Raw genomic sequence first — 11,577 nt, 5'->3', positions numbered from 1 at the left:
ATGAACATAGACCGTAAACAAACCCATTCACACTGCATGTTTTGTCAAAAGTACAAAGCCTTCTAAAATTCTTATTTGAATAAATCTCACACTGCTGTGTTAAATCTGAGTACTTAATAAAAACAGAAAATAATATAAATAATTTAAAATCTCTAAAAAAGGTTGAGACAGCAGGATGGAGAATGAAAGCGGTGTTTCTAGGGTCGACGTTAAAAAGTTCTGCCCTAAAGGATATTGTATGGGTATTGTAAATAGTACAGTAATTCTATCACTATTATTCATGTATAAAATTGGTAGAAAAAGGGGTTCCGATATGCACCATTGCTTAATTTATTGTTCTCAGGACTATAAGAGCAATATATACAAATAAAAAACGTTACTATCTTAACCGTCTAAAGTTTGACGTGTTGTACGCGTTCACAAAGGCCGAGTACATGGTATGTCTGTTCTCTTCCCTGCTGGGCGTGACATATGTGCTCAGCGCGCGCGGGATGTGTGTACGCGCACGATTTCCTCGGGCACCTGCACGCAAATTAGACGTAAGTTCGACGCCGACGAGCAAAGGGGAAGAAAGTGAGTGGAGGCTCAGAGGTATGGAGAAGCGTAAACAATAGAGGGGTAGGAAAAAGAGCATTGTAACTGGGGGAAGTTTTGTGAAATGTGCGGAAGGTGAAGAAATATACTTCTGCATGTTGTGTTGTAGCACAGAAGTGGCATCCTGAGGAGGAGAGTTTCCCCATCGACAAGTTTAGGGTAGTCCAACGTGAACAATTTGGAGGGAGTCTGCTAAAATCCCTTTTTTGTTTTGAACTGCCCTGCAATCGTTTTAACAGCGTCTTCTGCTCATCACTGGATAAATTCGAAGTGAGGGGGTACCGCACGTTACTTCACGCGGAGTGTCTGACAGAACTAGAGTATGGTCACGAAAACTAGCATGGAAAAAGTCAATCCAAACAAGTCGATGTTCGGAATGTCTTCGTACGATGAAAAGACATTGTGGGACAAATACGTGATTTTGCTTTTACGCCTGTATCTAGTGTTTTTGCCAGTTATTAATGTTGCATGTGGTCATTCAATTTAAGATTTTTTTATTTTTTTGAGTTGCTTTATTTTAAGTTTACCTAACCTAACCCTTTCGGTGCCGAGGTATAACTCATACTAAGTAGTTTAAACTTCTTATGTAGTTGCAAGTGTTTTTTTGACGTTCTTATGGAAATATACTTCCTTCTACAGGTGTTTTGAAGTGTAATGCTCGTTACTTCACACTAATTGATTCTGTAACTTCTCGCAATTGGACACCCGTGACTTTAGTTGCCTTTCGTAAAGTTGTTCGAGTCATCCCAGGTTCTGAAAATGAAAGGATGACTGGATGTGTATACGTGGTGTAAGCCTGTCTTCGGGGAAGAGCACTATATAAGAAAGACAATCGATAAGCTAGTTTGCATGTTTCCCATTGTTATACAGCTGTTCTTTTCAGAATTTGAGTTCCTGCATCTTTAGGACAAGTTTGTTAGTTCTGTCAAGTGTCAAAGTAATGTGACAGATTTACTTTACAATTTAAGCCTTTGACCTGTATGCCGTTAATGTGGAATCTTTTCTACCATACATCTGTAGAATCGCGACATTGAACATTGTTCACAGGTTTTAAATTAGATGCAGTTTTTAAACGAGTTGGAAAAACTTGTCTCAGAAGGAGCTGCTTAATTATTTTTTAGTTACTGCACACTTGGTGCTTATTTTAAACATTAACCAATTGGCGTGTTGCTTTTCTAGGCGATTTTTTTATACATGTATTGTTGACAAAATGTAGCTAACATATTTTATTCTTTCTTTGCAATATTTTTAAAAATCTTCCTTCTGTAAATTTCGTAATAGATGAATAACATGCTAACTCATTTATTTAGACTACTTTGAGCAGTCATATAGGTTATGATGAAGAAATTGCTTAACATAACTTGTTTGGTTCCTTGTCAAAAGTTTTTAAAAGAGGGCGTTAACTTTTGACAGAGAGGCACTTGTACAAATAATGAGTCCTGATTGCTGAAAGCCAAAACAACTGTAAAATAGAGACTGGAAGCACTCCTGATCGCTGCTGTCAGAACATTATTTAGTTTCATGCAATTCTTATATTTCAAGATATTTATGAATTCACAAACTGAGTATAACAACAGGATAGTAAAATAAAAAGCAAACTAAGAAGAGAGGCTAGTTAACACCAGGTTGTAGCCTCTGATTAAGATGTGGTTTGGAATGAAACACAGAAGTTAATGTGATTTATTCATGGCTCATATTAACTTGCACTGGCAAAAGTTTCAGAAGACTTTGTAGCCATACATCTTACACTCTGGGTTTGTGAGAGAGGTGGTAGTGCAGTTTAAAGGGTGACAGTAAGCTTGTAGACGAGTGAACTGTTAGCTACAGAGATATGCATTGACCTGATTCAGTTAATAAAATTAATTTTATCAAAATTGGCAAATGGATCTGTAGTGGCTATGATTGATGTTGTTTATTTTGGATCTTTTGTTGCTTTAATTATTAGTTTTGAGAGATGGTCTGCATAAGGTCATTTATAAAGATGTACACATGCTTGTTGATTATAGTTGTTTTTTTCATATTTGGAGAGTGTTTAAAAGAACACTGTTTGCCTGCAATGGTTTCTATAACAAGTAGAATTATTGTTTCTTTGTTTGAAGATGTTACATTTTAATGAAATGTAATTTCTAATCGCATATGTTGCATAGCTTCATGCTTTACTGGCTTGGGAGTTGGGAGCAATATCATACTTTTTAAATCGATGTTTAAGAACTATGACTGAGGTTCATGCTATTTGACTGCAAAACAATAGTGTGGCTGTTGTGGTGTTTTCAGGTAACCATGGCGATGACAGGTCAGACATCCTGTTCTTCAATGAGTAACCACACCAAGGAGCGTGTGACCATGGCCAAAGTGACTTTGGAAAATTTCTATAGTAATCTCATTGCCCAGCATGAAGAACGTGAAATGAGGTGAGTTCACCTGAATCATTTTCATCACAAAGAGGCATATTGTATAAATGAAGTTCATTATTTTTTGTTTAGTAAAAGATATATACTGCATATCATGTTTACAGTTCTGAGTAGCAGTTCTGTATGGTGTTCTTGTTTGTTTTTTTTATATTATATATATATATATATATATATATATATATATATATATATACTGTATATACTGTGTGTATATATATATATATATATATATATATATATATATATATATATATATGTATATATATATACTGTATATAAAATACTCTTTTGTGCATTGTGGCTGAACTTCATTTTTTCTTGAAGTTCAAGAATGAGGCCCAAGTATGTTGTTTGTTCCTTGCAGCAAGTTTACAAAACACTTAGTCATATTTTATAATAAATAAACAACTGCAAATATGCATAATGCATTGACTATGAGAAAATGTTTGTGTACATTTTTTTTTTTTTTTTTTTACATTACAAACCTATTATTAAAGGCCACTATTTTGCTTTGTTTTTGAATTTGCTGTTCTTGCAGGCTTGGAGGTCCTAAAGCTGCAATTCTGGCAAGCAGTGCATTTTTATGTTATAGGGAGTGATCTGTGAAAACACCTTTGCAGCTGTGCCATTTATGTCATAGTATATTTAGAAAAATGAGTAGTTTTGTTTTTAAAGATAGCATTTCTCGGCCTGAGACTTGTGTACACAAGACCTTACACACTATAATATTGTGGTTACTGAGGCGGTTAGGTTTTACATCCAAACATATACTTTTAAGATTTCTGTGTTCTTCATGCATCTTTTGCAGATGATTGTATAGAACTTTTTCCACAGTATCTTTTAGCTTTCTTTTAGCTGTATAGGGGCACTTCTTCCTGCTAAGCTGGACTGTTTTTCCAGATTTTGATTAACATATAACAAGAGTGAAATGAAACATATTTCACAAAATTTTGGTATGCTTTATAAATAACGCGTGATTCCATTCAAGTTGTCTTCCAAAGAGGAAGTTTTGCAGACATGGACAGAACTCGAGCTTGTAGTGGATAAATGCCAATGTTTTCTTGAAAGGAAGTACTTGAAACAAAGATTATTGTTCTTTGGTCAAGAATTTATAGTTTTAGGTAAAACCTATTACATTTTAATATTTAGGCAAACTATTTATTTTTTTCCTAGTCTGTTGCTTTCTTAATTATTTAAATGAACACTACATACATTTTTAGTTTTTTTTTCTCTTCATTCCATTTTTTTCCCCATTGAATCTGTTACCATACTTACATTTGTTTTGTTTTTTGTGTGTCCCAGGTATGTGGAATAGAAACTATTCAGAAATATTGTATGCTTTTTACATAGCTGAACAATGTATTGTTCAGTGTATGTCATAAATCATAACTATTACTAATTATATTGTTCATTCAGGTTAAACTAACCATTAGTACATTTTAATGTATGGGGATAGCTTACTTCCTCTGTTGCAACAGAAACTACAGGTTTTTCTGGTATTTATGCAAGTCTTCCATTTTCACTGTTTATGAGTAATTTTTAAGAAAATCTGTAGGTTAGGCTTTTGTGATGGTTTTTTACCATATGATATACAATATGCTCTTTCAGGCAGCAGAAGCTGGAAAAAGCAATGGATGAAGAAGGCCTTGCCGATGAAGAGGTATGTTTGTGCTCTGCTTCTGCTTTATAACGCAAGCATTTTTTTTTCGTACAAAAAAAGTTTGTCAGACTGAAAAAAGACTATAAGAAGCATCCATATTAAGTTTACTTACTGAGTGAAATTTGTTAAACTTTTTTTGAACATTTTAGACTGCATTTACTCTAGTTTTTTCATTCTCAATGACTTAAATATCACTGCTCAATATTGAGCATTTTTAAATTGGGAAATAGTCTGAGTTGGACCTGCTGTATTCATATTTAAGGATTTAATCACGTTGCAGTTATAAGTTAAGCATTGTGTTTGTTTTAGAGGTCTTTTAAGCAGGAAGACAATCTTTAAAAGAAAGGACTGTATCTTTCTGGAGTTAACAGGAGATCTACTGTCATGAAATTTATTTTAAAAAAGTTTAAAAAAATTGATCATATCATATAATTTATAAGTTGATTAGATAGTTATGAGAATCTGCCAGTTTCTTTTGTTTTGGAGTGGGTATAAACTATAAAAATTTAATTTTTGCTGATTTTTGTGTTGCAACTGTGAGACAGTCAAGACCAGAAATATGCAAGTAAGTTTTGTTGTATGCCATACTTGGAATTGCACTTCTATAAAACATGATACCTAAATTATGACAGTTACATGATGCACTTTTTTGTTAGTAAATTTAAAGAATGCTGATGGATAATTTCAAAGTAATTAGGTTTATTGAGGTTTACGAACAGAACAAATTGGTCTCTCTCCGGCAAGGTAGTCTGAATTTTTTAAAATCTGTTTAAGAAGTAGCATACTCTGTGGGAGTGAAACATCATAGATAGAAGTTGAATATGAAGCAAAGCTGGAAACAACAGAGATGGGAACAGTTGGATGAATATGTGGAGTGTCACAGAATAAGAAGTTGAATGCTAAAAAGAAAAAAGACTTGATGTGAAGGAAATTGGTGTTATGTTGAATGGAAAAAGACTAGGGTGATTTGGGCATGTTGAATGAAACGCTGAGGTTATTTGGTTGAAGAGGTGCACCAAGATGGAGGTAGAGGGAATGAGGCCAACAAAGACATGGCTGGAGGACATGTCAGATGATATGGAAAGAATTGGTCTTGCGCCAAATGTTGCTAAGGGCTGAGCGGAGTGGAAAAAGACTTGAAGGTTAACTAGCTAACCTGGGTAAACCTGATAAATGGCCATGCACAAGCAGCCTACTATCCCATCCCTCCAGTTGAAGCCAAGGCTCCTTATCTGCGTGTGAGGTGCCTGGAGTGGTATAGTGTAAATAATACAGTATATCATTGTTTGGAATACATGCATTTCAACTGTGGTCATCGCTGCTCTTGTGAAAAGAATGGAGATAAACGGCATCAACTCAGAGAGGGAGAGACAATTTCGTTGTACCATATGAATGTGAGAGAATATAACCGAATAATTAAAGAAAACACTAACTTTTACAAGTAGCCAAAATTTACACCGGGTGTTGGGAGGGATGGGATAGCAGGCTGCTTGTGCTGATCGACACATTTACAAAGGAAAGACGCTGATGAAGAAGTGCAAAGGAATTTAATGTGGGCCGGGATTAAGAGTTTTTTCGTAGACTTCAGGGAATCTAGTGTTTAACCGAAAAGAAAAAAAAAATCAACAGGAATGCAATTTTCAAATACAATTGTCATATATAGTACAAACTGAATTGTCTTGTCAGCATGTTCATTTTGTCTTTGTTATGGCAGAAAAATTGTGTACTACAGTTATCTACAGTAGTCATATGTACTGTATATAACTTCACATAAAGCTACTATTCCATAGTTTGATGGATATAAGTTCACATAAGGCTACAATTCTGTAGTTTGATGGAGCAATGTTTATGTTAGAATTGTATAGCAAATTAATGCTGCAGCCCCATAGTTCCAGAATTCTGGGTTCAGATCTCAGCATGGGTACTATTTGCATGATATATGCAAATTCCCCATATTTCTGCATGGATATTCTCTGAGTACTATGGTCTTCTCCACATCCAAGATTAAGTGGTGTCCCTTAATCCCTTTGATAAGAAAGAACACTGGGATGTGAGTGTGCATAATGACAGGTTGGCCCTGTCCACGGTTTCCTTTTGACTTTTGTTTAGTGTTGCTGAGATTATTAATTTTTTCTAATGTTGTGATAGAATGGAACTCCACCATGAAAGTATTTTTTTCTAGGAATGAGAATATAGCACTCTCATAGCATTCTGACCTTGATTTACGGAAAGGGTTTTAGGGTCCTGGTCGGCTCCATGCTCCATGGTTGCTTCCAGGAGCCTCTTGAACTCAGAACTGTCAATAGTGATAACTGAGATGAGCCAGGTGAATGAGGACAAATGCAGTCAGCAAGGGGTTGGTGCAGAAGTGCTCAGTGCTTTCATTAAAGACAATCTAAAATGCTCAAAAGTATAGTGCATAAAGTATTCTTCTTTAAAAAAAGAATCCATAAAATCCAAACGAACAGGCTGTGAGTTAAAAACAAATAATTAATGGATAAAATCAGTATGAAACAGTCATCGTGTCCTTAATCTTTCTCCCATTCTTTGACTGGGCCCAGCACAACCTCTTCTCTGTCTCCCCAGCTCACTAATAACTTGCTTAGCCGGTGGAGACTCCAGCAGCTGTGGTCCTCCTTTACCAACCCCCAACTGTGGTAAGAGAGGTCCATGGTTGTCAGCACGTTTTAAAATAAATAACAGATAAGCTTGCACTGGAGAGTGGAGCAGGCATGAGCAGTTGTCTGAGAAGACAGCTTGTCTCTGGGTTGGTGCAAGGCAGTCAGCTGAACATGCATTACCTTACACGCACGTGCTGGTGGTCTGATTGTCTTATCATCCCAGGATGACAATTAAGAGATTGCACCTGTAGCTCTTTCCAGTGTATAAAAGGGAGGACAGGCTCAGAAAAGGGGAAGAGAAACAAGGAAAGGAAAAGGGCACAGAGGTTAATGTGGGGAAACCAGGCAAGAGTGAGCAGGTGCAATGAGAGGAACCAGGCGGATGGGAGTGAAGCCTCAGGAAGGAGCATGTGGCCGACACTCAAGATGGCTGAGGAGTTGCTGCTGCTGAGTGTCCAAGCAGCAGGAGTGACCACTATGCTTAGGAGTGTACTCTTGATGGGAGGAGCCAACAGATTGTCAGTGGTGTGAGGACAGAGCGTACTTTCACCAAGTGGAGCCTGGAAAGGCAGCGGTGGGCACCAAGCAGGGCTTGGCAGCTCCCTACAGACATTGAAGTATTGGTGATGGGACACAGCCTAGGAGAAAAATATAGTCTACACCTGCTGGGGCACTTTTCCTCGGGTTATAAGGTCCAGAAAGAGTATGCTGAATAGAAGTCTGATTTTTTTCAAGGGGCACCGAGGCTCAGTCAGTTTACTGCCTTTAGTTTAACCTCATTTAAAATAATTTTCTGTTCATTGGATTTTAATTTCACAGCACCTTTGTTTTATTGGGTTTTTTTTATTTATCGAAGATTGAGCACTGCACTTTTAAACACTGTTTATTTGGATTTTGATTTAATAAAAGCACTGAACACCTTATGCACGTACCCTTTGTTATGTGCGTGTATTGTCCACATCTGCCAAGCTCATCCTGGTCATGACCATCGACTGTGTTGGGTTCTAGAGGTTTCCAAATTAGGAGTGGGATCAAGGAAGCCAGCTTGCACTGTCACATCAACTTGGCTGCTTCCGTTGGCGTCTGCCAGACCGTTTGGGGTCGACTGTCCTTCCGTCTTCCTTCTTGTACTTGGTGTCCCTCAGCTCCCTAAGGAGGACTCCATCACCATCAAACATGCTTCTCCAATAAATCTGTGGAGACATTCTGGCTTTGATTCTCTCCTTCTACTGTGCAGGCTACTGTTATACTGTCTGATTGCGTTCAGGTGCTATTTTTCTGCCACTCTGAGGTCTGAATGACGCACATGGCTGACTGGCTCACATTTGCTCATGAATGAGTGATCAGTCAAGCACCCCAATCAACCCTCTAAGTGCTTGCATGCTTACAGCTGCACCCATTTGGAACCTGCATGCCCTGGGACTCGTTTATTTATTTAAAACCGTACTTTGTCACTTACCTCTTATTACATACCTCCCACCTCAAGCCGCCAGTTGTATGGGAAGGCTTCACACTCCTACCAACCCAGTGCAACTGGCAGTGAAGGTCTGTGGCATGGTCCTATCACAGCACTAAAACCATAAAAAGCACTAAAATAAAATCCAACCCCCCCTTGTTGAAACAGGACATTAAAAGAAAAACATTTTTAAAGTGTCAATAAGATCAGTGATAAATAGGATGTCCATTAAAATTTCATAATTCTAAAGTCCTTTTCAGGCTTGGGTGGGCTCGCTTTAAAAACAGTCAGGCATAAGTCCCACTTGCTGTTTCATCCTACCGCTGCTACCATTTGTAAGGGTCCGGGTCAGCTCCATGATTGTTTCCAGGAGCTTCTTGAACCCAGAACTGTCAACAGTTATGAAATGAGATGAGCTTTGTGAATGAGGAGACACATAGTCAGCAAGGGGTTGGTTCAGAAGTACCTGGTGCATTTATTAAAACCAAGTCAATGTGTTCAGAAGTGTAGTACATAAAATCTTCTTCTTTAAATAAATAAACCATAAAATTCAAATGAATAGGTCATGAGTTAAAAACCAAATAATTAGTGGATAAAACCAGTGTAAAACACAGTCATCGGGTCCTTAATATTTCTCCCATTCTTTGACTGAGCCCAGCGCAACATCCTTTGTCTTTCTGGCTCAGCCAATGGGAACTCCAGTAACTGCAGTCCTCCTTACCGACCCCCATCTTGGCTGCCTTCTTGCCCACTTGCCGTCACTTGGATCGCTAAGGAGGACTCCATTATCATCAAAACCGTCCTTGCAGATTTATTGAAGGAGTGATCTGCCCCTGATCGGCAACCTATCGATCTGCTCTCTCTTCCAGAAAATGCTGCTGTTACGTAAAATGGAATGTGCTTAAGACATGCCTCCCCCATTCATTGGTCACGAGTCCAGCACAATAATAGCTTATTTTCTGGTTTATTGTGGTACAGTAATCCCTCGCTATATCGCGCTTCGCCTTTCGCGGCTTCACTCTATCGCGGATTTTATATGTAAGCATATTTAAATATATATCGCTGATTTTTTGCTGGTTCTCGGATTTCTGCGGACAATGGGTCTTTTAATTTCTGGTACATGCTTCCTCAGTTGGTTTGCCCAGTTGATTTCATACAAGGGACACTATTGGCAGATGGCTGAGAAGCTACCCAACTTACTTTTCTCTCTCTCTCTCTTGCGCTGACTTTCTCTGATCCTGACGTAGGGGGATTGAGCAGGGGGGCTGTTCGCACACGATAGGGACGCTCGTCTAAAAATGCTGAAAGATTATCTTCACGTTGCTACCTTCTGTGCAGCTGCTTCGTGAAGCGACATGCTGCATGGTGCTTCGCATACTTAAAAGCTCGAAGGGCACGTATTGATTTTTGATTGTTTGTTTTTATCTCTCTCTCTTTCTGACATTATCTGCTCCTGACGCGCACTCCTTTGAAGAGGAAGATATGTTTGCATTCTTTTAATTGTGAGATGGAACTGTCATCTCTGTCTTGTCATGGAGCACAGTTTAAACTTTTGAAAAAGAGACAAATGTTTGTTTGCAGTGTTTGAATAACGTTCCTGTCTCTCTACAACCTCCTGTGTTTCTGTGCAAATCTGTGACCCAAGCATGACAATATAAAAATAACCATATAAACATATGGTTTCTACTTCGCGGATTTTCACCTTTCGCGGGGGGGTCTGGAACGCAACCCCCGCGATGGAGGAGGGATTACTGTATTGACTGTGTAAGGTTCATTGAGAGGCATCTATACCTAAAGATTAAAGGTTGAGGAAAAGTGAGTGAAAACCTCACCGAGAAAACAATATGCCTCGGACTTATACATTTCAAAGATGCTCTAACATAGTGCCGTTTCATAGCCTGCCACAAAATAATTCCAAGGTACTCCAAGGTTGTGAATATGAATATAAATATAACAATGGAAGGAAAGTCTACAATTCAAAAGCTCAGTCCCATCTGAGCACATTCTGTTTTAGTTCACAAGAATGTTTTCCAGAAGTGACTTTTTTAACAATATTTTAGTTAAAATACATGTTCTGTTCTGCATGAAAACATAAGATTATTTTTTTTTCCCTCTACCATAACTACATACTACAATGGATAAATAACATATATAATTTTCTGGTTGGAGTATTCCACTTGGGGTGGGCTGGCTACAACTTCCCCTGTGCTCATGAGTCTGATTGAACAACTTGGAAAATGTGTAAATACAAATTCCAGAAAAATATGTTAGCGTGTGATTATATGTTCACTATAAAAAATTTAAAATATCTCTATGTATACCTGTGATTTTTATCAGTAAAATGTTGTAGGCCAATATTTAATTACATTGAATGTAATATAACTATAATTTATTGGGCAAAATAAATGTATTCTCCTTCAGTTATGCTGCAGATGGTGAACAAATATACTTCAAAATACAAAAATCATTATTTCTGTAGATTAACTCTTTCAGGGTGGATGTCGACTTTTGTCAGCAGCAGGGGTTGAGAGCAGTAAGCAGCTGCAAACTGTGACAAAACTCGCCGTTACATTTTAGTTTGACTCTCTTTGCTAGAAGGAAAGTTAGCTTCGTTGGTTTGACCGAGATTTCCCTGCCCTTGCGGGTGTAGTGAAGAGCAAACAACGACAAAAATGGCATTGAAGTCTGGCAAGAGATAGAAGCGAATGCACGAAACAAACTACTCCGTGGACAACGTTTTGCATATTATTGCTGAATTGGACTCGGACCCATTGGACTCTGATTTTGGTGCAAGTGATCTGGAGATCGAGATCTAAAACGAAAGTGAGGTACCGG

General features: G+C 37.9%; 1 protein-coding gene across 4 annotated transcripts in view; it reads left to right on the top strand.

Annotated features, from left to right (window-relative positions):
- The first annotated feature begins 505 nt into the window (after nt 1-505).
- The window catches only part of stk38a (serine/threonine kinase 38a), a 62,130-nt gene continuing 51,058 nt past the window's right edge, over nt 506-11,577 (top strand). The window contains exons 1-3 of one of the 4 annotated variants that reach the window (XM_028797045.2): nt 506-591; nt 2,869-3,005; nt 4,614-4,665. In XM_028797045.2, coding sequence (XP_028652878.1) covers nt 2,875-3,005; nt 4,614-4,665 — 183 coding nt within the window. In that variant the 5' untranslated portion in view covers nt 506-591; nt 2,869-2,874. Of the gene's footprint in view, nt 865-2,868; nt 3,006-4,613; nt 4,666-11,577 lie in introns of all 4 variants that reach the window. The other 3 variants (XM_028797047.2, XM_028797046.2, XM_028797048.2) reach the window with 3 other exon arrangements.

The sequence above is a fragment of the Erpetoichthys calabaricus genome, chromosome 3 (genome assembly GCF_900747795.2).
Source record: "Erpetoichthys calabaricus chromosome 3, fErpCal1.3, whole genome shotgun sequence".
Classification (NCBI taxonomy): domain Eukaryota; kingdom Metazoa; phylum Chordata; class Cladistia; order Polypteriformes; family Polypteridae; genus Erpetoichthys; species Erpetoichthys calabaricus.
This window is presented reverse-complemented; position numbering and strand designations above follow the sequence as displayed.